The 27,944-nt window shown below is 38.2% G+C and overlaps 1 protein-coding gene across 1 annotated transcript in view; it reads left to right on the top strand.

Moving 5' to 3' along the window:
- The window catches only part of INPP4B (inositol polyphosphate-4-phosphatase type II B), a gene marked incomplete at both ends in the record, with an annotated part of 286,967 nt that overhangs the window by 56,569 nt on the left and 202,454 nt on the right, over positions 1-27,944 (top strand). The window contains one exon of the mRNA XM_082482899.1: positions 20,173-20,257. Within this exon, the coding sequence (XP_082339025.1) occupies positions 20,173-20,257 (85 nt within the window). The remainder of the gene's footprint in view (positions 1-20,172; positions 20,258-27,944) is intronic.

Here is a 27,944-nt window from a genome sequence, read left to right as displayed (position 1 = left end):
TTTTTACCAAATGTCAAATATGGTTAGCTAATTTCTTGATGTTTTAGTTTGGATTTGAGTCCGTGGCAATGTGACAAGGACAAGAAACAGCTTAGTCAAAGCTATTACTTACTACAAAATGTTTTGAGTAGAAGACTTCATTGGCAAGGTCTACTTTGCTCAGTTTTATCCACCCTCTTGCCTCAAACTCTGGAAAGATGCAGATGGCACAGGAGCTAGGACTGTGGCCTGTGAAGACTTATGGAAACAGGGCTCCAGAGCTAATGAAACCATTTTGTTTTGTCGTGTCCACCCCTACACTTTAGAACACTGTAAGCTTGCAAACAGCCTGGTAAAATAATATGGTAGGCACAGCAACACTGCTGCACGTGCATTTTTGGAAGGGATCTGTAGGGGTTCTAGTAAAGGAAGAAAATATACTTTTTTTTTTTTTTTTTTTTTTCCTTTAAAATTCCAAAAGAGAAGGAAATAGTTTGTATTCCCACTCTGAGTAGAGATCCAGGAAGGAACATCAGACCACAGTTGGGCATCGTATCCTTTTGGTCCCATGACAAGACAGACATGAGAACATTTGTCTTTGGGTACTGGTTGGTGGGGATTTAGTGCTGTCTAACCAAGAGAACTGAAAATGCACGTGCAGCAGCGTTGCTGTGCCTACCATGTTATTTTACCAGGCTGTTTGCAAGCTTGCAGGGTTCTAAAGCGTAGGGGTGGACACGACAAAACAAAATGGTTTCATTGGTTGTGTATACTAAATGTTCAGCTGGTAATTCTCCTCATCCCTCATCAAATGTGATTACAGCATCTTAGTATGATAAACATACATCTTCTGTAGCACTTTGAAAAGCCACTGTTGGCTGCTTTGACATTTAAATTAGTAGTAATATGATGGACATATTGGGTACTGCAGTCAATGTTGTAAGTAGTTTCACAGGGTTTCTATGCAACTGAGTATAAACGTTGTACTAATTCTTTAATGTGCTGTTATTTTATTATGCCCTAGATTGTTGGTTGCCCTTTATGCTATGTCATTTTGATCAGTTTCCTGGGGAATATCTAATACTTCACTCAACGTTTAAGGCACAGCAGTTACAGTGAGATGGTATATGAAGCAATAAATGGCTTTTAGGAGTGGTTAAATGCCAAAGCAGTGATGAGGCTGTTAAATGAGAGAACTGTTTGTAAAAGTTTTGTTGGGAAAGCATTTTTTTTTTCTGTTTTGATCTAGATAGAAAATAAAACTAGTAAGTGGAAACATGAAAAATAATGTTAAACTTATTTTATATTGGGAACGTTTCTCTTTGCTGCTTGCTAAGTGTCTCTACTTTGCATATGAACTGCTCGTGAAAGTCTGTCTCAAGGGATTTGGCAGCATTGCAAAGGAGCGATCTTATTAAAACCACAAAGGGTCAAATGTGCAACGTGATGTGTTAGCGTTGTATATGCAACTATTTGCAGGTGGATACTTTACATGTGTAGCTGCAGTGTTTTGTGGACATATTTCCTTGTCTTTGCACACATTTGAAAGCTATTTATAGTTTGGAAACAGCTTTTTGAAATGGGATTACTGCTTATTCCAATGTCTGTAAGAAAAAAGCGTTGCATGTGGCTCTTTAGGGGGATTTGTTTTGTTTTGTTTTTTGGGGGGGGGGGATACTGTGGCTGCAATTGCACTTAGGCATTTATACATTGGAAAGGTTTTGATTTGCTGTTTGAGATCAGTGCTAAAACTATGACATCTAAGGATGTTTTTTCTCCCCTTTTTTGAGATCAGTAATTACAGCTTCAAGTCAGATTGTGAAGCACAGATGAAGGTTGAACTTGCCTCTGAAAAGTATTTCTAGGCTGTTACGTTGCAATAAGCATTGACATTTCCAGAACACTGTACAGCTTCATCATCTTTAATCCACTGTTTCAGCTGCACCTTTCTTTTAATAACAGCCATGAATGTATTTTAATTTTGTTCTGAAAATACTTCGGGGAAGTTAATCACTGTTATCTGTAACTGAGTATTTGAAATAATTGTTTCAGAAACTTGAAGCTGTCTTTTTATGACCAAAGAAGGAGGAAAATGCAGAAGGGCAGGATAAAGGCTTTCTTGCTCAGTGAGCATGCAGTAAAACCATTGTTAGTTGCCAGTGAGATTTTAGAATATTTTATGTAAAGACATGTGCAATATGAACCAACAACTTGGGATAAAAAAAGGGGGGAGGGGCCAGAAAAGTGAAAAAGACCAAAGGAAAGTGAATGTACTTTTTTTTAGCAAGTGTCTACTGTGCTACAAAGTCCAAAATGTTGCTTTGTTTCTTTTTCCCAGGAAGCAAATACATTCGTGATTAGTCTTGAAAACAATTCTCATTTTTGGTGAGATAAGTTTTTAACCTGATTCTGCATCGTACGTCATCAAATTTACAATGAATGTTTTTTTTTTTTTAAATACAGTTTTGTTAGCAAACTGTGACTGCTTATTTGGACGGCTCAGATGCACAGACTCTTTTGAGACTGTGAATCAGTACGTTGTACATAAAGCCAAGTTTTCCTTGAGGATGATCTGCTGTACAGACTGCTAGAATTGGTCTCTCCAAACAAGGTTGCACAGCGTTACTTTGCAAATGTGTTGCAGGTTTAAAACAATTACTACAAATTAGGGTAGGATTCTTGCAATAGTTTGCTTCATGTTTCACTCACATTTTCAGAGGTAAAAATGAAAGGTATTTCTGTAGTTTCTTTGTAGGAATTCTTTACTCACCTATATTGTCCTTTTGTGTGCATTAAATGTATCTGTGTTGTATGCTTTCTGCATATTTACAAATGTTTTCAAACACAGTTTTAATGGGGATTTTATTTTTGTTTTCTTTGGTGATTGTCATGGGGGGACAGCAAACTAGACGAATGGGTTTGGTAAATGGTTATTTAAAATAAAATCAAAGGTAACGCCAGAAAAAAATTGAGGAAGTTTTTATAAAATGTAGAAGGGGATGTATTGGTGACTGTAATATGCTGAACAAATGGATACAAATTCATTTAACACAAATACCCATTTTTTTCAGACAAGTGCCTGAAAGGTTGGTAGAAGCTTGAGGTATTTTAGAGAAGCATGACAATGTGGTTGCCCTGTTCTTAAAGAATTCCCTATTTGCTTTTGTTCACCCTCATTGATACTTATTGTGCTAGATGGGCCTTTGCGTAGATGCAACAATTATTTTGTAGCTTATGTATTTATTTAAGCATTTTTTAAGTTTATTTTTTTCTGAGTTCTGTCAAAATAATCTGGTTAGGAAACGAACAGTTTGAATTTTTGCAAGATGCTGACATAATTGGGGTGATAAGCAATATTGTTTCCCTAGAAGACAGCTAAGATTTCAAAATATTTCTATTCTTGCCTCTTTTCTTTACTGGGCATCCTTTTTAGTGTAATATGTATGCAATTTGAACAAATTTAGAAGCAAATTGAGGCAATTACCTCAGTGATGGTAAAATCCGACATTCATTTCGTAATTAGTAGCCAAAGACAGCCTTGTGAAATAGCCTTACTTTTGTCTCAGCTCCACATGGTGGAAGTTAAAGACAACAGGTGTTTGGGTTTTTTAATGTGATTTTCTAAAAAGCCATGTCTACTTCTAAAGAGCAAGCATTACTTTGTTTCTTGAGTCTACATGTTAACTTTTACCTCTGTGACTCCTCTCCATATTGCTTCTCCAAATACTTTGCTGGGGAAAATTTTTCTATTTCAGTCAACTCCTTTTATTGAAGAATGTTCAGTAAAAGAGGCCTTTAAACAGACTGATGAAAACGGACTAGAGAGAAGACTGATGCTCTGTTTTCACCTACATGCAAGATGGGCTATTCTAAATTGTCTTATTAATGTTTGAACTAAAAATAACCAGTATTTTTTAAATTTTCCTTAATAGTCTTTAAGGGAACCTTCTGAACATCTTAAACGACTATTTAATTTCAGAATACTAGCCTTGGAAATAAGTTGTTACCCTTCTAGCTGAAGGTGTGGACAACTCTGACTTGAACTAGTTGATCTACTGCATTTTCTGGAGTATTGCTTTATTCTTTTCTATTTATAAATAATATATTTTTCATTTAGTTTACTTTCACTAAGGTGTTGTGTGAGATTTTTTTTGTTTGTGGTTTGCCTTTTGGTGCCTGGGTTTTTTCTGTTTTTTTTTTCTGTTTTTTTTTCATGGTGGGTTTTGGGTTTTTTTGGCTTTGTGGTTTTTTGTGTGTAGGGGGTGTGTGTGTGTGTGTGTTTTTTTTTTTTTAAATCCAGGGGTTTTTTTTTGTAGGAATCACAATATTTTCCTTCAAAACCCTAACTCTACATGTAATGTTAGTTTAGGAAATGCAGTAGTTCTTTGCAATTTGAAACTTAAATTTGTTTTTGTCACTATAAATGTACTACTAAATAACTTTACGTGGGAACTGCTTCACCGCCTTGTAATGAAGTAATTTATAACACCACAAACTTAAGCGTGTCTGTTGGAAGTAAAAGCACTTGTCATTTAGCTGTTTTTTCCCAATGAGTACAACTTTATTTAGTAAATCGTTTTTAACAAAGCCTCCATGTTTAAAGCAGAATGTTTTAAGAAGATGGATGTCGTAATTTAGTTTTTTGTTAAGATTATGAATACATGTGTGTTGAATCAGTGGTTTGAATATTTTTATTATGATTCCATGAAGGATATTTGTGTTGAGGCATGTTAGAACTTGCCGCTTACCCTTAGTTATAGCAATCAGTTGTATGCTTGCTGTTTATAGCCAGCACGTGGTACTGTACACCTCAGTTTCTACACTGTATTGAGGCACGTGAAATGTATTGAAATAGTATTTAGATGTAAATAAAGAAATATGTAGGGCCTGTTGATGCTGTAATCAACAGACAGTTTCTGGATAATTGTTAGTAAACTAACCTCATAATGCCTCTGTTTTGGCTTCCGCTTTGAGCGTAGAAGATGACACTTTAATATTAGAGACTCTGGAAGACTGACAGTAGCTTCTGCAGGTGGGCTTTTTTCATCGTGTGCTTGGCTTCAAATAGTGGTTGCATAGCTGGAGTTTGCAGTCACGGGCTCAGGCTGAATTTTGTGGTTTTCTTTTTAAATATACTTTGATTTTTGTAGAGTGTAGAAAGAAAAAGATTTTATTTGTGGGGAGAAGGCGGGTAGGTCTAAGTACGGATAAAAGTTTGCTTTAATGTATTTACTGATCATTATTTAAAAAAGAATTTCTGGTAAATAGGTTAGAAACCCTAGTGCTACTCTGATAGGTATCTTTCAAAAATGTATTTGCACTGTACATAAAGTCACTAAATTCCGTTTGAATTTAAACACGATATGGTGTGCCCTCTCAAACAAGTGGGTATGCTTCTTTCTCACACATACTTACATATTGATCTTTCTTTCCTAACCGTTAAAAATGCCTTTTCTAAAACTTCTTTCTGCGGGCTCATTACTCCCATTTTCTTTTTGTGTGTGTTACTCTGAACAATGATAGTGGTGGTTTATCTGTAATGGTGTGAGAATGTAATCGAGATCAGTATTTAGAGGCTATGGAGTTTATTAGACCAAGTGACACAGCTGAGAAGTGATGAGCTCTTGATCACAAATGCCTTTGTTAAGGTCTGAAATCAAAACATCAGTATTCAAAGCTAAATAGAAGGTGAAGACCATTGCTCAGAGTTCAATTTTACCATCTTGGAAAGGAGAGGTATCTCCTAGAGGGAGAGGCGGGAGAAGGATAGACAAGGGTCGTCTTGGTGGAGGGAGGAGATGAGAAAGCAGTTGCCTCCTAAGGGGAAGAGACAGGCAGTTTATAGCTGGTGGAATGTGAGGAGTTGGCTGTGGAGGGAGAGATCATACTGAGCCCATAATTTTTATTTTGTGGCTCATTGGATGCATTTGGTATCTAGCAGTTATGAACTTTAGCTGTTACATCAGTTTAGTTGCCTGTAAAACTGCAGCCTCTGTTCCAAAGCTCATATTTGAGAAGTGGTGTGTAGGTTTCCCTTGAGGATGACCTGAGAGATTAGAGATAAAGCAACTGTTTTATGAGAAATGTCCTTCTACTGGTATCTGGCTGGTTTTGTCCTGAATCAATAGGCTGCATGAATGTACTTTTTTTAAAAAAATGTATTCATGTTTAGTTACTGATATCACAGAATCATAGAATGGCTTAGGTTGGAAGGGACCTTGAAGATAGAGTTCCAACCCCCTGCCATAGGCAGGGATATGTCCCACTAGACCAAGTTGCCCAAGGCCACATCCAGCCTGGCCTTGAACACCTCCAGGGATGGGGCCCCCACAACCTCTCTGGGCAACCTGTGCCAGTGCCTCACCACCCTCAAAGTGAAAAACTTCTTCCTTATGTTCAATCTGAACCTGCCCTTTTCCAGTTTAAAGCCATTCCCCTTCATCCTATCACTACATGCCCTAGTAAAAAGTCCTAAAATAGGAATATGTGATGTTCTTGTAAAGCAAGAAATACTCTTTTTTCAAGCTGAGGTATTTTGTCAAAATCTATATACAAAATTTGCTTATTAAGATTAAAATGGGATGGGCTTAATATTTGTTAGATGCCACCATTTCCTTTGGTATTTAACTGACTAAAAATTATTCTTGCTGCTTACAATGCTTTTCTTCTAATTCCCAAGCATCTAACTTCTACAATTTGTCACATGAATACTTTACTAGGTTCTGTTTAGTGAGAGACTGAAATGAAATCCAGAAGATCAGAGAGTCAGTACCATGTCTGAAATAATGTTAATCAGTAGGGAAGGGAGGGGCTTTTCTTTTAAACTAAAATTGATGAGGTTTAGTAAGTCTCTCTCATTTCAGAGTATGATGTAAGCTTTCTAAATTGAGAGCTTATAACCTAGATGTTTTTTTCTCTGGGTGCCCACGCATGAATTGCTCACTCTGCCTTTTATGTCCAGTGACTTATTGGTTGCAAGGGAATATGAGAAGAAAAGTTTCTCTGGGAGGAAAAAAAACCTCATCTTTCTCTCTGTGGCCGTAACAGGTTTGGGTTTTTATGTGGTCTGGGTTTTTTTTGTTTTCTTTTATTTTTCCTCAGACATAAAATATAGCAATATTTATATTTATATGTGGACTATCAGGGCCTAATTTTGCTGCTCTTACAAAAAACACAGACATGCCTGGTCCTGGCATGAATGCTAGGGCAGGTTAAAGGCAGAGTGTACTCTGGCATACCTTGTTACACCCCTTTGAGCTTGGGAGTGATCTGGAGGGCTGCCATTCCTTTAGCTGCAAAAAAGAGAGGAGAGAAAAAACAAATGCTGGAGGGGGATTGAGTAAGTTAAAATGAAGCAGCTTAAAAAAAGAATTAAAAGGCTTGTCTTATTTGGATCTCTGTTTAGAAGTTGGAATTTATTGAAGTTGGGCAAGGGCTACCTGTAGACAATTTACAGGTGTGCTAGGAATTCTTTTGATCCTCTTAGGGACTATAGCTAATCACACAACACCCATCTTCGCACACCGAGTCTTGAGCATCTTGAAAAATACTCTGCTGCTTTCAAAAGCACGGTACAGAAGATTAAAGCTCAAGGGGGAAAAATCATAGCTTGCTTTCAAATAAAAGTGAATGTCACTATGGGCAGTCCAAGGAATTGGAATAGCAGGAGTTATCTTTTCAATACATACATTGGCTATAAGCACTTACAGTTTATAATAAAAATATTCAAACCACATAATTTTTGCAATGGCTTTATTCCAATTTTTTATTCTAAGTCTGTGGGAAAAGTTGATAGCATAAAGTGACTTTTGGATTGATTTTTCACTTTGGGAGAACCTTCAGGAGAAAACATAGACTTACATTGAAAAGACAAAGGTACTATGAAGACAGATACTTTATTACGAAGGGTTAAAAGTCCATCCTGAGGCTGTCTTAGAGTTCTGTGGATCACGAAACTGGGTCTTGAGTTCTCTGCAATGGTAGTTTTCACAGCATATTACTTGTTGGAGGCCAACCAGTGGAATGTATTTTGGTCTTGTTTTTGAAACTTTTTTAAATACCATGGTTTTGCTGCAATTTGTGTTGTCGTTCATTACGTTCCTATTTTAAATGTATTTGAATAACTGTACATGCAGTTTGTGCATCATTTAAATCGATGAATTTGTATGATCCCTGGAAACATCTTTTACTTCCAAGAGTACATGCAAAATGATTATATAAGCAACTGTATTTGTTTACTTTATATACTCTTACACTCTTCATTTGCCTTTCAATGTCTTTTTTTTTTTTTTTTTCTTCCCACCTTCTGATACAAATAATGCTGGTTACTACATTGTAATAGGAGAGGGGAAGTCTAGCATGGATAACTAGTTGAGTAAAATACAAGGTTTAGGAACTACAAATACTTGGCCAGTTCTTGCTGTGGAGTGCATCAGCAGGGACATGTGGTAAGGCTGGTACTGTCACATGTGCATAAACGGTGAGAAGAAGGTAAGCAATGAGGTGAGAAAGTCTGATGTTACAAACTTCCTGAATAGTTAAGATGGGGGGTCAAGTATGAGTAATTTCCGAATGACCATAGATGTCAAATCATTAGGCAATAAAGTGGCAGATAAAATTCAACACGGCTAAATGTGAAGTGACACTTGAAGAAAAATAAGAAAGATTTCCCATAGAAACAATGGGCTTTAAGATAATATCCCCTTCCCCGAGTGAGATCTGTGTAGAAGTTAGAGTTGCCTGAAAAGATCAGATGGATCATGAGTTGTGGTCAAAAAGTAAATTAAATGTTAGGAGTTGTTGGAAAAGGAGAGAACAAAGCAGAGAACTCTGTAAAGATCCACCATGCAGTTCAGTTCTCCTCATCTTACAGGATGTAGAGGAGCTAGGAAAGTTCGAGAAGGGCTGTTTAGCCTTGAAGAAGGAGATAGGGATTAATGAATGGTTCATTGTCTCTTCCAGGGCAAGAGCTCGGGATTTTAAAGCCAATAGGAACTGGGTTACAAACTAAAGAAGGTGTTTTTTCATGGAACAGGTAGTGGAAATACCGGAGTTGCTTGCTAGAAGATGCTGTGGATGCTAAAAGCAAACATGTATTTGAAAAAATACTAGGCTCTCTCAAGAAGGAGGAGAATCATTGAGAGTTAGTGAATGGAACATGCATCTGAGGAAAAAACACCTAATGTGAAAACAGCCGGGGGCTGACAGAGTATTCCATGTGGTTGCCCTGCTTTTCCTCTTCCTTGGACACTTATTATGGTCCTTGTTGCAGGCAGAATAACTGGCCTTTGGTCCAATACAGCTGTTTTCGTGGAAACACTGCATGTTGGTTTTATGTCAAGTATGCATGGGCTCAGACATACCAGAATTCACAGGATTACTGTGAAACATCTGGGGGCAAATCTGTGGTCAGGGCATCTTAACGTTGAAATCCAGAGGTGAAGGGTTTCTGAGAGGTCTCTTCATAGCTGGTAGCTATGTTATAATTAATATAATGGTAGAGAGGTTGTTAACTTGCACTATTGACTTAGCTGTTAAATGGTGATAACACACTGTGCTGGTTAAAATACTGTTTTACTGCAATTCTAGTTTATTGTATTTTGAAACCTGTGTTCTATATTTAAAAAAAAAAAAACCTAAGAAACTATGTGCAGCACTGCTGACAGTTCAGTCATTTGCAGTACTGAAAGCCAATGAATCATAGAAGTAGCCACTGTAAAATCATAGTAGTAATGTAAGTTATGAAATCATTTGAACTATGAAATTATTACAATATTAGAAATACCCGGTTCTGGGCTTCTCAGTACAAGAGACATTGACATATTGGAGAGAGTCCAATGAAGGACCACAAAGATTAAGGGACTAGGGCATCATGGTTGCCCAGAGTGGTTGTGGAAGCTCCATCCCTGTAGGTGTTTAAGGCCAGGCTGGATGGGGCTTTGAGCAACCTGGTCTAGTGGGAGGTGTCCCTGCCTATGGCAGGGGGTTTAGGACTTGATGATCTTCAAGGTCCCTTCCAACCTAAACCATTCTATGATCTGTCACATGAGGAAGGCTGAAAGAGCTGGGACTGTTCAGCCTGGAGAAGAGAAGGCTCAGGAGGGATCTTAGCAATGTGTGAAAATACCTGAAGGGAAGGTACAAAGAGGATGGAGCCAAGCTCTTTTCAGTGGTGCCCAGTGACAGGACCAGAGGCAAAGGGCGCACACTGAAACATAGGAGGTTCCCTCTGAAAAATGGGAAACATGTTTTCACTGTGTGGGTGACCAAGCACTGGCTCGGGTTGCCCAGAGTGGCTGTGGAGTCTCCATCCTTGGAGATATTCAGAAGCTGTCTGTACACGGTCCTGGGCAACTGGCTTTAGGTGCCCCTGCTTGAGCAGGGGGTTGGACCAGGTGACCTCCAGAGGTCCTTCCCAGCTTCAACTGTTCTATGATTCTGTGAAAAACTTCAGCCAAACATAGAGCCAACCGTAATTGTTTATAAGTAAAAGTATTAGACAACATCCAGTTGTTTTGATGGGGTGTTTGCAAGTTGGTTTTCTGATGGGAGAGAGTCACTGTAAAAGACAATGGTGATCTTTTATTTATCTTCAATAGTAAAGATACAAAGCTGTTACTGGTTGCTCTATTCGACGCTGTGTTTATGTGCGTTGGTAACACATTATCTAAAAGTACAGAGCCTTCCTCAGAGCTGCAGATAGCTTGAGCCACTTGTAAGGTTACATCTTCATAAAGTTTTAAGTAGCTTGTGTTTTTAAATTGATGCATTTTGGCTGTCAGTCAGAGACTGGCAGAAGAAACAATCTTGGTCTATATCTTGAAATGTGAATTATGCCAAAGCATTCTTATTTAAGGCTCATGTTTCACAAGAAAAGTCAAGTAACATAGAGGTAAGAAAGTTTGGATGGAGTTGATTGTATACCTGCTGCTCACATGACCCAAATTCAGAATAAAGAGCAGGTAACAAAGTCAGAAGAAACGGCTTTTTTGAATTAATTAGGGAAATTAAATTATTAATTAAATTATGGCAATTGAAGGATGATTGCTTTACTATGGGAGGTGCAAGTTACCAAATAAAATTTTTCCAGGTACATATTTCCCCTTTTCCATTTCCTTTTTCTTCATTTTGTCTATCAATTTGGATCATCTCTTGTTTAAACACTTTCTGACAAATAGGTACCCTGTTTTGGAATTAAATCAGAATTAAACATCTGAGCTGTGAAAAGATTTCAAATCTGTGAGGAAAACATAAACTGGCTTAGGTAAAGGAAATGGTGATCACCAGAACTCTCACTGTCTGAAATGTCCCTTTTATGAACATGGGTGGAGCATTGTGCAGGGTTTCCTTTAGTTGAAAATCATCTATCCCCAAGAGAGTGGAGAGGGGTTGTAGTGCCCCACAATTTCTGAATTTCTTCACATCAGGATGCATCGGTCAGACACACATCAGGTGTAACTCTGTCCCCTCCCTGATACAGTTTAGTGGCAAGCATCCTCTGGCTTTTCAGCAAGCAATTTCAGAAACATGAAGGAAGGCCTTATGCTACACTAATTTAGCTGGAACTGCTAGGGAGTCGAGGAAGTTGTTATGGCTGTGGGCTAAACGTATTACACTCAGCATGTGCTCCTTTCCCTTCTCTCTTCCTTGCTCGTGAACTCTCTGCATCACTCTTCTGTGCCCGTCATATTCTGGGGACTCCCAACAGCAACCATTTCCGCTTGCTAGGACTCTTTTTTTAGATGCTCTTGTAGCTAAATTAATTTAAGCATGGGTTAATTGCATGGGACTCAGTGCAACCCAGAAAAGGTGTTTGTTTCTCATCTTCTTTATTGCAGGGGCTGCAAAGCCCATGTCCGGACTCTGTGTCAGGAACCCATTGTTCCAAGTGGACTACCCAGCTCCTGGGGTTTTGTCCTCGTCCTTCTTACTTGCATACTCATGAAATAGACTCAGACTCATGATCGTGGTCTTCCCTCCACCCCTCCATTGCAAGCGGGACTTTGTATTGCCTATTGGTCCCGTTCCAGTGGTTCCTGGAACCCATTCCTGGTGCTCTCATTCTAGAAATCCTGTGTCACATTTGTTCTTCTCAAAACCAAGGGGAATATCGCAGCAACTGAGTGCAGTAATTGTCATCCTGCCCTGGTTCTTCAACACTTTGGCAGTCAGAACTAGTAAAATCTTGCTCAGCAGTTTGCTGGAGGAATAACAGATCTATATGTGTGTCCCTTTTCCACTGACATCTATTTGGGCCTGGCTACTGGTGCTTGAAATGCTTCTATTTTTGCAATTTCTTACATGTTAAAGACAAATAGCCAGAAACCTTCTAGTGTTAGATATTATGTTCCTTTTAACTGGGTCTTGCCAGAACAATATTGTTTGGGTGAAATTGATACTGAATTGAAATGACCAAATAAAGCTTCCTAACTGTTTAGGTATGACTCTTGTTCTTATGTATGGAGTACAATGAATACATCCATTGATTATTTTTTTAATTATTTTTTAATACTCACAACTGGAAATTGCTACTTAAAAGGAAATCATAGTATCTTGGCTACCAATAAACTTATTTAATGCATCCTATCAAGAGAAACTTGTCATCTGTTGTTAGTCAACTGTACCAAAACCAGTAAAACATTTCTTTTCTTGAACACATTGGTGAAATCTCTTTTTCTTCCTCTAGCAGAAAATAAAATTGCATTCTTCTGAAATCTTTCTTTAAGCTAAGTTTTACTTTGTGGAGGTACGTATACCTCCCTGCATCTATGAAGCGCAATGAACTTGGCAGAGAATTTGTCCCCAAGGAGTGGCTGGTGGTCTTCCCATCATTCTCACTCCTTGGGCTTCCTGAAAGAAGGGGGTAATTTACATAATCAGTTGTTTCATCGGAACCTTTTTTAATGTGAGAGCTTGCATGACTCTAACTTCAGCAGGGAAATTTTGGTTGTATCACATTCACAAGGGTGGTATTGCCACCTGAAGATTTAAGAAGTAGTGGCCCTGAAAAATTGGGAGTTTGTCTTAAAAACAATGCACATCTTTTAAAAAGCAACAAAAAAAATCTCCGAAAACCTTGTGTTTAGGGTCCTTGGGGTGTGGTTTTGTTGTGTGTGTGCATTTGCTTGCTGTAGTTTGGTTTTGGGGTTTTTTTACTTCTTTTCCCCTCCTGCAGGAAGCCTGAGGTTTAGAGTAAAAGCTTGTGATATTGTGGCTCCAGGAACTGAGAGTTACTGAAAGTTACTCAGATGTTGTGAGACTTGCAATAAAATGGTTAAAATTGTAAGAATCCTTACCAGTGGAAGGAAACATTGTCCACTTTTAAATATCCAAAGATAATGCATTTTACAAGCACATAATACTTTTAGCAATAATGTTTTTATATTCTGCCTTCCTTACTTCCCTGGTACTGCTGAAACTGGTAAAAGCTGTAATTAAGCTGTCATGCCTAATTTTAAAATACAGTTAACACTTAATTCTTATTTTAAGCTATTTTTGAAGTAAAAAGACAATATATTGGGAACTGAACCAGAGATTAATAACACATTTTTTAAATGACAGCCAAAAAAGTGTAGAACAAAGGGGGAGAATTTTTTTTTAAAAAATATTATCCAAGGTATGTGTTGTGATACAGCACTGGAGTCTTGCACCAAAATATAACTTTGAAAAGCTTAACTAATTCATATCTGAACTGTATATAATTAACTTCTTAGGTAGGAAGGGTAATTTGAGATTTCTTTCAAGCTGTGTTTAAAATGTAGCGTGTTTGATTTTCATTTTTTAATTATGCTCATGCATAATAAACTAAGTGAATGTGGGGTGTGAATTAAGAGAATGTGTATTTGTACATTATTATTATTACTAGTAATGCATTTTGAAACTGAAAAGAAAATTACTGTTGGTTAGGTATTCACATTTGTTAAAGGTAATAGACTATTAAAAGTACTTGTGTGTTCTGCAGGATTTGTTCAGTGATGTAAGTCAACATTTTCCAGACTGAATGCAGATTAGCGGTATTATATTGTCAGCGTGAAGCTGGTATCTGGTAGCATTGTGTGGTGGACTAATCACAGTGGGTCAGGCATTTTTTGAAAAAGATTTTGAGTATCTTTCTGTGAGCTGACAGTTTGTAAAGGTGGTTGCAATGAACTACTAGGTTACAGCCTGTCTGGAATAATTGATGCACCTCATCAGACGCTCAGGAAGCATATTCTTCCTTATAACGCAGCTTGGGTCGTAGGCTTTGCGATACTTAAGAGACACAGAGTGGGGATATTAATATGGCAGAAGAATATATAATATTAAAGATTTCATATTGTTGAATATTCCTTGCCAACATTTAAAGGGGCGTTTTTAATTCTGCAAATTATATGCTTGCGTATGTCATGCAGTCATTTGTTAATACTGCAAAATTAGAACGGTGTATTTTGATCTATTTGGTAACGGACATATTGCTGTACAAATACATTGTACCTGCCTACATTTTAAGACTATTAGCTTTCCTATTTGTGAATGAAATTGCCCTGACAAATCCTGTTGCTTTTTTCTTGTTCATATAGACGAAAAAGCTGTGCTTTAACTGCAGAGTGATGAACTTTATCTGTGCTAACACTGAAATAGCAAATGTAGGTGGTAATGTTTATAGCATAGTCAAAAGCACGACCTGAGCACATGCATACATTCTTCAGCTAGGATCAATCTGACTAGCTCATTTACCAGTACCGGTGAAGCTGTGAAAACTCAGGATCATAGGCAAGTTGTACAGCTTGTGCCGTTTTTAATGCCATTACGACTTTGCTGCTATTGGTGTCATAGTTAGTTAGGTTAACACTAGGCTATTGTTAATACCGTTATGTGTTGTGTACGTGTTGCAGACCTTTGGTGGCACTGTAGGCGTGCCAAGACGTAGTGGCCACTCATCACACCTATTCACTGTCTTCTAGCTCTCTTTCTGGAAAGCCAGCCTTTGGTAGGAGTCTGAGGACACCGAGATGTTTCTGAGCCAGGTTTGCACACTTGTAGGTGTGTAGGTACTTGGAAGTAGGGAAGAGTCCACAGCGAGGAGCAGGTGCTTCACTTTGCTTTCTGTTCTTGCAAGATAGGCACTTAGCCCCTGTGTATCACTGAAAGCAGCCTTGTAGGTGCCCAAATACCTGGTGTTTCAGGTTTCCTCGGTCACCAACTTTTCCTCTAAGGCTTCCAGTCGAGGCATTAGATATGTTTTCTAGTAAGGGGTGGACAGTGGTGACTTTGCAGTTTGGGGGAGAGATGATGTGGGTTCAAAAAACTTTGATAAACTTCACCTGCTGCTAGCAGTCCCTTCAGGCAAACTCCTCTATTAAAAATATTTTCTTTAATAGCAAGCAAGGACTGAAACCAATTCTGTTCGTTCACATTTTGAAAGTAGTTTTGTTTTTTTTTTTTGTTCTTTAGCATAGTCTTTTGTGTTATTTCTGTATGACTACGATTTTGTCCATTTTAGTTATGTTTTGTTATCTTTCTGTAAATTTTCTTTGACTTGTTTTTATCATGGGGAATACTTATAAATGCAGGTAGAAAAATACTGATTTGAAAAGCATAAGTGGATTGGGGTATGTAGCATCCCTACTCTATAAGGCTTTCGATTTAATTATTTCAAGTTGGCAAAAATAAGCTTTTAAAAGATTAAACTGTGAAATTCACACACCCACCCCACATGCACACCTCCTCCTGTCCCTGGTTGAATGTGGAGGCTTTTTATAATGTCTTATTAGAAGAGTTTTTGCTTTCTATAGTGTTTGTTTTTCTACAACACTATAGCTTTACTTTTCTGCTTACTGTTTTAACACAGAGGAATTACTTGGAATGTCACTTCTAATTTAACTGTCAGTTTAGTTGTCGACTTGGTATAGCTAACAGTAGATTTTATTTTTTTTTTCCCCTCCCTACAGCAACAAATCTCCTATTGTGAAACCCTTTCATAATGACACACTTCCTCCCTCCTGCAATGGTACATCAAGTCAGATCTACAGGAATGCAGACAGATCTACAGGAATGCAGAAATACCTCAAACATTCCACTCTGTCTGACAGGTTTAAAAGTTTCTCAGTGCTTTCATTTTTTTTGAAATCTCTTTTTAATCCCCAGTCCAAATAAGAATGGCAGGCTGGAATCTGCAATAGGTAGTTAGAACTTCCATTTATGAATTCAGTGCAGAAAGTTAGAAACAACCCAAAAAAATGTACCAATGTAATTTCAAATACAGTGTTTTTCCCTCACTGCTGTAGAATGTAGGTATGGTTTTTACACTTTCCAAGTGCAAAAATGCTGTATTTTATTCTTTCAGAAAGCTTTTCTAAATGCACACAATGTATACTTCAAATTGCTCGTGAATCTGGTGCTAGGTACTTGAATGATGCTTGCCAGTTTAGTGTCATGAAGCTTCCTTTACATTAAAAGGAGTTGTGTACAGCTACGTAGGTATGAATATGCAGTTAGCAGACACCTGCTCATGTGTTTTGGTATGACTGTCTCAATTCAGTTTTAGGCACAGGCTCCACAGAAACAGGTATGTCTTCGCTATTCTGATTTGAAACTCATGACAGTTGCAGTAGACAGTAGTGGATTTAGTAGTACAGTAGTACTTTGGATTGGCAACAGCATACTGATAGCAAGGCTTGGCCAATTATTTGGCAAAGTGAATTGAATTTCTGCTAATTCTAGGTTTTGGGCACTCTTCTATGTTAGCAGTTTTACTGGGCTATTTCAGTTAGATTATCAATCATTTAACTTCCTTCTCAAACCAGTGTTTTAAAACAATTTCCTGATCTGGAGGGTGGTGGTGGGGGTTCTGCTGCCTGTAGACTTTGTCAGTATTTTAAGAAAGATTAAGTAGTTCAAGGCCTAGTTGCTGTTTGGAATTTGGATTGATCCAGTAAGCTCTTTATAGCAATTATCCAAAATTACCAATGGTGGGAAGAAAACAAATGATATGTTGGATTGTAACACATTACTACAGATTTGATTTTGATCCTGTTTGCCATGCATAAAGACCAGATCATTAGAAGTTACCTTTTTACTAAAATCAAACCTGGAAAAATAAAAATAATAGCTAGTCCAAATAAGCTCATATTATGCACTTAAAGTAAGAGAGAAATTTTGAATCTCTTCAGACACTGAAAAACAAAGCTGATCTCTATCAGATACGCATAATGGTTCCCTTGATTGCAATTTTGTCATTTCATTTGTAAATAAATTTCTTGTTAGCTCTTTGTGACAGACGCAGCATAGCTCATCTAAATGATGAAAAGTCTGCAATAATAGCAATTCTGAAGGTCTTTTTCTTCACTTTTGTGTCAGGATGTGGGAGATGTTTTGCAGCAACATGTACTTTCTTTTCTGGCTGCCTTATACTCTTTCATCTTTTTCCTTGTTTCCCTTTTAGTTCCCTCTCACATATAGAAAACATAAATGCATATCCTCTGATCACTGTACTTGATTGTGTATCTTGGAAAAGTATTCAGATTCATTTGAAGTTGCAGCCCTGTTTTGTTCCAGCTTCCACTGGTGTAGGGAGTAGAGTAACTTCTCTCTAAAGAGGGTCTTGTGCTGCAGCATCTGCTGTCGTAAAATGCAGAAAGCTTGAAATACTCTGAACCATCCTCTCTTGTATTTGTAGTTACTGTTGTATGTCAATTGCATTGTGAGACAAACCTTACTAAAACAAATTCTTGTTAATTATGTGATAATATTTTTTGCTAAGCACTTGCCACTTTGTTTGCATTATACATATGCCTTTCATATACAAATCCAAACATCAAGCTTTTGAGTCTTGGCAACTATAGCAAACTACATGGAAGCTGTGATTCTTCATTCTGGCCTTTCCAAATACCTGACTTGTCTGAAAGCCATGCAACAGGGGTTTGCTTCTCTCTCTGTACTGACAGGCTTCTACTTACTGCAGATATATGTTTTGGAAGAAATGTTAAGTCTAAGGAGTTGTCATGTTTGCATGTTTCATCTGTGGGGCATGAATATCAGCAGAAGAACCATTTTCTGTAGGGATGAAAAGGGAAAAAGCTGTTAGAATTAATTGACTATTTCTTTGGACAGAGACTGGATAGGAGTTCTTCATGTACTTACAGCTGAGTGTTACATTGTTTCAGACCTTTGTTAACTTCTGAACTAAACCCCTTCTTTTGGTCATATCTTTTCTGAAAGATTGCCAGCTCTTGAAGGAATCAGGCTGCGTTTTCCTGAGGGTCATCTGGGAGATTATATCGGTGTTGATATCTTGCTTCAAAATGTAAAGAATAAAAATAGTTATCAGTACCATTGCAGTGGAAAACTCTTCCTAATTAGTCTGCTGTTTGCTTTTTGAACTATTATTGCCTATGTTCCCAAGCTGGCTTTAGCTGTTTCTCATAACGATGTTCTTATATTTTACTTTCCCTGGTAGAATCTCAGAGAATGCCTCGCTTGATAGCACCTGAGAATTGCCTCTGGGTTACCATGTATGCTCGACTTGCTGGATTCTATAAATAAAAAAAGTTCCCAACATAGCACTCTTGTTTCTCCCAAAACTCACTGCACTGTTTCGCTACTTTCTCTCTTTTTTCTTTTTTTTTAAACAGTCAACTAGATGCTTTTCAGTCTACAGGATAATATACCCCTTTTAGACCACCCCAACCTGAATAATATTTCACAGAAGTCAATGTACAAGTGGCTTCTAGATAAGTCTAAGTGCTTTTTCTTAGTCTATTAAACCTTTGGTCTTGACTTCCGGCATATTTCAATATAGCATCATGTGCTTTATCCCTGCTTCCCTGTTTTATTTAAACCTTTTGTCACCTTTGAATGTTGATTTGTGCTTTGATAACTGGGTTTGGAGTATTCATTTAATAAGTGGTAAAAGGTGAGAGGGAGGTAATAAATACAGACTTTCTGAAGTGTTACCTGTTTGTTACTCATCAGTCTTCCTGTAGTCTTACTGTATGAAATTTTCACTTCTTTACTCATGAAAGACAATGGCATTACTAGGTAAGTGAAGGGTCTTTCTTTTTGTGAGAAAATGCAGGATCAAGCCATCTGCTTAAAAATTAATGTGAAACTCTTGGCAAAAAGTTTGCGTCTGATTCTGGCAGGCCAAATAACGCAGTATAAATGTGGAGAAAGAGGTAGATAAGAAAACTTGTGTATATTAGGCAGGTGTTATAAAGATGAAATTTTTTATGAATGTCATTCATTAAGTATCAAATATGTGGCACTAAAGTTCAGGCTTTTGGTAAAATTGGTCTACAATATGGAAAGTTTTTTATCTTTAGGATCACTTGGAATAAAGAAGTACCCGAGGAAGGAATGTTAAAATGAAAATTTACATTAAACTATGCAGAATCTCACTGAAGTAGAGAATAAGATCTGACATTCACGTTGGAAACCTGCAATGAGGAAGTGTATGGGTACATGTTCTAAGGGTTATTTGTTACCTGATGTTAGGGATAAAAAATGGATAATAAAAGTTTTAAGGGAAGAAAGATTAATTCTGAGGGAGTGATTGATGGCCCTCCTCTTCTGAAAAAATGAGTCACACTTACTAAACTAGAAGAAGAGTCTGCATCTTCTCTGCAGAGCACTCACAAAAAATGATAGCGGTAATTCGTATCATTGCACTCTGCAATAGGTCCGTATCGCTTGATGTCATTTGAATTGCATAGCCAGAGACAACATTCAAAGTTTCAAGTGATGATAACGAAATCCCTTTTAAATGAAAATTGAAGAGAAATGCCTACTGTAAGATTGCATGTTATTTTGTTCACTTGAAAATATCCTACTCTCTGATAGAATCCAATATTTTGGACTTATTAGTAAATATCGCAGTTAGAATGAGCTAGGCTTGGCTGACTTGTTTAGGAATTAGGTGGCACCTAAGCTTTTGAATACTTATGATATGAAAAAATAAACTATAAACTACTGAGTTCCTTTTTTTCTTAGTTTCCTGCGTGGTCTTTTCTAACATTTTATTCCCACTATAGCTCATTGAGCTGAAGTAGGATGGCACAGATCAGTAATTAAAGAATGCCTGTATCCATCTGCCTAGTGACTATTATGCTTTGTTGTCATTACATTTACAAATTGTGTTGGATGTGAACAGCCAAACAGAAGGACTTCCCAGTCAGGTTCCGAATCCTAACATTTTGTCATCTTTATGTCTCACAGAGTTCTGAAGTCTCTGAAGTGGTAATCCTGGAGCGTTGCTGGATTGTGGAGTTCAGGAGTAAAACAGATGTTTCAATAGTTCTCAGTAAGTAAAACAAAGCTCAGTATGTTCAGTGTAATTCTTTTTTTTTTTTTTTATTGTTATTATTTCTGTCAACAAAAATGACAACCAAAAACCCGCCACCCAGGCATTGAAACTTTGCTAAAACCTTAGCTAAAATATATCACGTTGTCTGTTAGATGCATACATCTAAATACTGCTTGTCTCTGAATTTATGCCTAAAAGCAAAATCCTAAAAGCTTCTGTTTTACTTTGTCTAAAATCAAATGAAAGTCTTATGTCATCTGCTTCCTCTGACAATAAATAGAAGTTTGATGGTCTGGTTCATTATCTATTATGTACAATATGGGATTTATGTTGATGCATAGCCAGCTAATCTTATTCTTGAATGATTAATCATTGCCAACCTCCCTACTAAATGAGGGGTTTCCTGTTTTTCTCACCTCCTGTCAACTCTTCATTTACAAAATTGTTAAAAACAGAAGGAAAAAAAATTATTTAACAGAAAATCAGAATCATTATTTTAGAGGAAAGATTTTATTTGGAGAAAATGCTGACAGAGTCTTCTCTGCAGGAGCAACTCATATAGCCATTGTGTTAGGAATTTTTTATTATGTCGATTTTTTTTTTTTTTTTTTTTTATCTGATACCACTGCAGAGTTTTGAAGTCCTTAGATCGATTTGCCATTTTCTGTTAGCCGTAATGGTCTAAGAGTAGTTTTGGTAGGCTATTAAAACTAGCTACAGGGGGGGAAAGGTTATGCTGCATTTGTGGGCTTGGTGGCCAGCTTTACATTTAGTAGAAGTTCCTACCTTTTTTTCTTATACTCACCAAAATCTCCAGTCCCCTTCAACAGAAATGTTACATTAATTATGCAAACTTTTGTCCTCACCTGATGAAGTGATTCTTAGTTTTTGGTCACGTTTGAGAAGGCAGTGACTTAAAATGTATTCATTGTGGGTTTTATCCCTTTCTGGGTGGTATTCCGGGGAATAACTCAAATCTTGCATCTTTAGTAGTGGAGTTAAAGTCTTGTTCCTGATGTTGAAGCACTGTATCAAAAAGGACTAATTTCTGGATTTGGAAGCAAGGCTTTGCCTAAGTGTAACAGCTGATTGATTACCATTGACTCTCAAATTGAGGCTTTTCTAATTATGCCCTTATCGATTCTAATTTCTTATTGATTCCAATTCCTTATTGATTCCACTGATTGGAATAATCAGCTTTATGAGGCAGTGGTGTTACAGTCTGGATATAAACACAGTCATGTCAGTTCCCTTCTGGTATGTCTTTTACAATGCTTCAAGATAATGCTGCTGAACTGAACCAAGAATACAGTTGTAATTGGTGACAGGATTCTTTCAATTAACTCTGAAGCTTGCCAACAGGACAGTTTCTGTGGCAGCGAGACTGGCAGATTTTAAGTCTAAAAGCTTGGGAAGTAGACAACAATGAGTACTGAGTAAACACTTCAGGCTGCCTATGGAGAAAAAGACACTGTGAATATGTATGGAGGAAGAAATATACTTGCATAGTTAAGAACAGAAATTGCTACCTGAGAGACTTTCTAAAACAAAGTTTGAGGGTCAGTAGTATGGTTAGAGGGGAGGGTGGCTTTCTGACCCTCCCCTAAAAACACTTTAAAGTAGAAAAGAGGAAACAGTACAGAAAACTCCAGGTATGCGGAGCCAACAAATGATGATGAATGCACAGGGCGTGACCAGAGCAAGACAACAGAAGATAGAGGAAGAGACAGACAGGTACAGGAGAAGTGGATTTCAGACTTGGCAGTCTTCCTGTGCTGGAGACCAGGGACAAGAGCATGGCTGATGATTTGTTAGATGGGAAAAGGAAAAAAAAAAAAAAAGCCAGACTATTATGAGGTATTAGAACAAAACTGAAGCCAAATGAAGATGATATACTGTGTGCTGAGTGAGGATAAAATACCAAAAGAAGTGAAATAATAGTCCATGTACTGTAGGAGAGAATAAAATTCAGAAGATAAAAGGGGGGACAAAAACAAAACTGAGGAACTAAGAGAGATGGTTGCCAATGTGGGCTTCCATCATGAAAAAATAGCTGCATTGTCACACAAATATATCCATTAGCCATTGGGAGCCAAAAAAAAGCTCTAAAATGTGTATCTGGGACTTTAAAGAGTTGGGGTGAAAGCAGACTAGGAGGACATACCTGCTCACGATGCCAAATTCCTTGTGGAACAGCTGGAGGAGAGCTGTGCCAGAACACAGCAGAAGCTCCAAGGAAGGAGGTGGAGTCGATCTGTGAGATTTAGCTTGTGGTGTGGCTGGGAAGGGACATTTTCTTCATCTTGCAGGCTGCAAGATGAAGAAAACCAGCTGGGGGTTCAACTTGGAACCCTGAGGGGCGCGTTTAGACTGAGCTTTTGGCTGATTGTCTCCATTTTTCTCTGAGTGGTGGGCTGAATCCTAGGATGCATGAGTAAGAGTGAGAAATGGAGACTAACTGGGATATCCAGGAAGAGAACGTAATAAAGGGCAGTGGAGAAAACATGGAGGGAGGAGAAGGACATTTTCATGCAGTATCTAGTGATATTGTGGAGCTGGTTATCACCTCGGTGTGGTGTGGGCGCTGAAACAGAAGGGGAGTACAGAAGAGGTCAGGCAGCCACAGCAGATAATCCTGTCAGTGCTTCAAGTGCAGTGCTCCCAAAGCAGCCTGGCTCAATAGGTTTCTAAGCGGACCATGAAAGGAAATGATAGGATTTGTTAGGTGAGCTATCACTCCGATGTGGCTGGTTGCTTGCGTGCCCTCATAACCTGAACTAGTTGCTACTAGCAGAACAGGTCAGACACTGGTGTGAGGTGGATCCAACTGAGCGTGTGAAGAGTGTGATTCATTCCTGAAATCCCTGAAGGTGCGATAAGGAGAGCATTTCAAACTTTTTGTCCCAAAAGATCTTAAACCTGGAAACTGCTGCTGTGCACAGAAGTGTTTGAGCAACATCATGTTAACTGCCTTGCCTTGGATTCTCCTCAGGAATAGCCGCCATGTTTGCACCGTCTAAGCTTGCACCATGTGCGATACAGGCAGGCATCGTCGCCTCACCAGGTGCAGAAATATACTATTGCAGCTATTTGGAGAATAGCTATATCTCTGCTGGCCCTTGGAAATGCTGTTAAAGGTGGTTAGTCTGCTGGGTTTACGTGCCCAGGTGATGGCAGTGGGGGGCGGGCTGTGGGGCAGCTTCTTTGAGGAACGGCCGGGGCTGCCCCGAGCCAGACACAGCTGGTGCCATCCAGCTCCCACTGACCCACCGCTGGGCCCAGCTCAGCCCCATGGGTGATGCCTCAGGGAAAAAGTCTTTCAGAAAGGGTAAAAAGCTGCCCACCATTGAGGAGTAAGGAGTTGGGGGGGCAGGGAGGAGGGGGGGCTGAGAAACAGCCCTGCAAGCACCAGGGTGAGAGCAGAAGGAGGGGAAGGGTTGTTCCAGGTTGCCCTGCAGCTCCTGGAGAAAACCCTGTGGAGAGACCACGCTGCAGCTGGGGGTGAAGTGTGAGGAGGAAGGAACAGCAGAGAGGAGCTGTTGTGGACTGACCATAACCCCCTTCAGGCCCCCATGCCACTCGGGGTGTGGGGAAGGTAGAGGAGTCAGGAGTGAAGTTGAGCCCGGGGAAAAGTGTAGAGTTGAGGGAGGAAAGGCCTTTGTTTCTCCCTCATCTGCACTGTTTTAATTTGCAAGAAATTAAATTGTTTTTCCCATAAAATGAGTCTATTTTGCCCGTGATAGTAATTGCTAAGCGATCTCCCTGTCTTTAGCTCGACCTGTGAGCTTCTTTCATCTTGCCTCCCCCAGCCTTGTTGAGGAGGGGGAGCGAGTGAGGGGCTGGGTGGGTGGCTGGCAGCCACCATGGTCAACACACCGCAGTTCATCTGTGCCAGGCGTTTTTCTTGGAGTGTTTTGTCCACTTCCAGATGTGTCAGTGTTTGAGCGGAAGATGCAAAAAGATAGGCAATGTTGGTAGTTTTTGGTTGCTGTTGCATTTCTCTGGAATAGGGCAATCAGAGCTGTGTGGCTAGATGTTTCAACCCGGCCTAAGAGCAACCTGAAGCTGACCACTGTGTTGCATAGAGTGTCATGTAGGGTGAGAGATTCCTTCAAGACTGTATTAATTGCGTTACTATGTGTGGTCCCTTAGGGAGAACTTGGAACGTAAGAGCTCTAATAGCCAAATGGGGTTGGTGAGGCCTGAGGAGATAGGGAGGGAACGGAGGAAGATGACAGAGATTTTTGATGCAAGGTCACAGTCATCTATAGCATATTGGAGGGTATCAGGTGAAAAAGAAAAAAGGCATGTATATAGGAATACCCTTAAGTATTCTCTTTTGCCGTTTGTAGTATGTAAGCCACTTGGAACTTTTCATTTCCTTCAATAGTAGTGGCTTGGAAAGGCAGGTCAGTATCACTCCCGGTTTTAGAGATGGCATGTGAGGCATATGCTAAAGTCTCTCTTGCATACCTAGGCAGAGAATCCAGATATCTGAATCTTGGCTTTTTTAAGGTAAACTGGTCCAGCCAGTGATGTGATATATACTTCCTTACAGCAAAAGCAGTCTATTGCTTTGCAAAGGCCACCTTTAGTACGTCTGGTGAATGCTGCAGTATTTCAGTGATCTTAAGATACCATTGTGGTATTTAAATATTTGTGTGGTCTGCCTTGCTTCCAGCATAGGTGTGGTATTTGTTTAATGAAAGGGGAGAAGCAATGTGGCATGTATGAAAGCCTGCAGGTATTAAAAGAAACAAAGTATTATACTGCAGTAGTCAACCTGGGGTATCACGCTATATTAATTTCAAATACCTCAGGCTCTTTTTGAGCTTCTGTGGGGACTTAAATGGAGATTATAATGGCAATTTATATAAGTTTATTCCAGCATTGCAAAGTAAAAAAAAAACCCTAACACTAAAGATAAAATTTTTAATTAAATTCTTTATCTTTGATTGAAAATTTAACTTCCAAAGAAAGATTAACATAGCGTCATGAGTAACCATGGGATGATTTCATCACTATTAATTTGGACATGAAATGCATCAGCATATAGAATTCAGTCAGCTTTGTGAATTAAAAGCCTCTGATGTCTGTATTAGAAATATCCTGCGGATATAATTTACGTATCAAAGCTTCCATTCTACTTTTGTTACAGCATATGGTGGTTAGCTGTGATGGTGCTTTATATTTTAGAGTGGCAGTGGCTTATTCATATTCTCATTTTTTACTGCTGAGGTAGCAACTGAGAATTACTTTCTGCTAGTGTGTGTATGAAAAGAGAGAGACAACCTTTAACCTTTCTGAACTCTTTACTTCGCATATTGGCATGGGAGAAAAAATAGTGATCCTCTAGAAAAGGAGAGGCTTTCATACTGGACACTGCCCATGTGCTTTGTACTTGTTTTTATTTAAATCCTGCCAGTAATTTCTTTTTTACCCTGTTCAACATAATTTTATGCTTATAAGTCTCATTAATGAAATTAAAATAAGCCATAGAATATCAGTCTTCCTGTCACTTTTACATGTTTAATAAAATAAAACAATAAGGCTTCCTTAAAAAAAAAGGAAATTAATAACAAATGAAAAAGCTTTAAAACCAAAGTGTTTTAAACTCCCTACCATTGGAAATGTGCCTTTTTTTTTTGTTTTGTTTTATTATTGTATATTTTAAAAGCCTTTCCATTTAAAATGTAGTCTTTTGAAAGACAAGGGTCAGCCTACACTTTTTTTGGTGACTCAATTCATTATTTCTGACTTCACAGAAAAACAGGTTTCTGTGTAACAGGTTATGATTAAAGTTACAATCAAGTACACTTTAAGAATGAAGAGGGACATCATTAAGACATTTTAAACAAGAGATTTGTTTTTCAGTTTTAAAACAAATGAAATATCAAAGTACTTGCAGAGAAAAGAGGCAATTGCTATTGTTAAATTGAAAAAATTGGGAAATTTAAGTATTATTAGAAAATAATGGGGAAAAAATATTATTTGATGGTGATGGAACTAACACCAAAATACACTTCTGACTTAAGACAGTTGGGTTAGAGTAGAAAAGGCTTTCTGGTGCCACTGGGGATATCTCGGCTTCTCTTTGTGCTATTTCCTTATTTGACAGCAGTCCTGTCTGAGCAGGGGGGTTGAATTCCTTATTTGAGCTGCAAAGTCCTATGGGACCATAACTTTCTGTGCTGGCTTCTGTGGGAGAAAGTCTTACTGAAATCACGCTTCAGTAAGAGAGTTGTTGGTGAACAGAGTCCTGATCAGAAAAAGACTCTATGAACGGACATGTTTGCCTTCCACTATCCGCTTCCTCAGCGCTTGCCTCCAGTTGAGTCTCTGATACTGAAATAAGGAAAAGCAGCAAGGTAGGCAAGCTGCTGGAAGGGCTGCTTAGCACCTGCTAGTGAGGTATTATCAAAATGTCAGTGCTAACATTTAGAGACCACCCCATGCATTAGAATTATTAATATTTGGTCATTATTTTTTTTCCCCTCTCCTGAGGCTAGTAGCTGTGACCATTAATTTGTTTTCAACTTGACAGTTCCAAACCGAATTAACAGTGTAGAGATATGAGTAGAAACATTTTGATAGCTGGTTATGTATTGCAATTGCAGACTAGTGTTCAATGGCAAATATGAAGAGTATGTCTGACTTCACACATTTTTAGATTTGCTCTTGTAATAATGCAAGTAGACTATACTATATGCAGTACTCCTGTTTTTAAGTACTCTGCTAGGTTCCAGGAAAAAAATGAGGAATCTTGGGAAAAGCTGAGGACAAAGCTTTGTAAAATATTAATTTAGATAGCGATTTCAATTAGATATATAAAAATCTACTGTCAGGATAAACATTATCAGGTTACTTACTGTATGTTACATCAATATCCCAGTGGTTTGTTTTTTTTTTTTTTCCAAAACCACCGCACAGTAACTCATGTCAGCAACAACAGAGCATAACAAAGGATGCTTGTGTACTTGTAATTTCTATGGTAAATCCTTAATTGTGAAGTGCTTTTGTCCACCCATGAAATACTCTTGCGCTTAGGATGTTTCAATACAAATATAATACTGCTGATATGTCTGCTGTTCGTGAGAGGCCTTCATTACATTTTTGGGTGTGTTAGTTTTATTTTCAGAAAGACTCATTTCAGCTAAGTTTTTTCTGCCTACTGAAACTTGGAATTAAATGACTGAGTGTGTTAGGGTTTACTGCATGCATCTGACTTAAAATAAGTCAACATAATCTGGGAGAGAAGAGCAAAGAGATGATGATCTTTATTATATAAATAAACCTGTGTGCTCCTTTATTGCAAAAGACATTTTTGCCAATGAGCATTTTGGACATTGTGTTTCTTCTAGTATGTGAACTTGTACATGAACATTATATGCACTGAAACAGCATGGGAAATATATAACCTACCAACTGTTGGAACTGCAGAGTAAAACTTTCTACATTTGCAGTGATTAATATTTTTCAGATATTTTCATATGCTTTTCAGAATTTAACTTAGCTGTCAGAGTGCTCCAGAGATCTAAATATAGCTGACTGTAGTGTTTTGAAGTGATAGTTTAGAATGAATTTCCAGATGTCAAAACTGGCACCTGTTAGATCAGAATACAGTGAATTATGCCCACTCCTACTGCATTTTACTATCCATTTCTGGTTTCATGCATATTAAGGG

Source organism: Vanellus vanellus (genome assembly GCF_965231255.1).
Source record: "Vanellus vanellus genome assembly, chromosome: 4".
Classification (NCBI taxonomy): Eukaryota; Metazoa; Chordata; class Aves; order Charadriiformes; family Charadriidae; genus Vanellus; species Vanellus vanellus.
The sequence above is the reverse complement of the archived record's forward strand: the minus strand, read 5'-3'. Positions and strand labels throughout refer to the sequence as shown.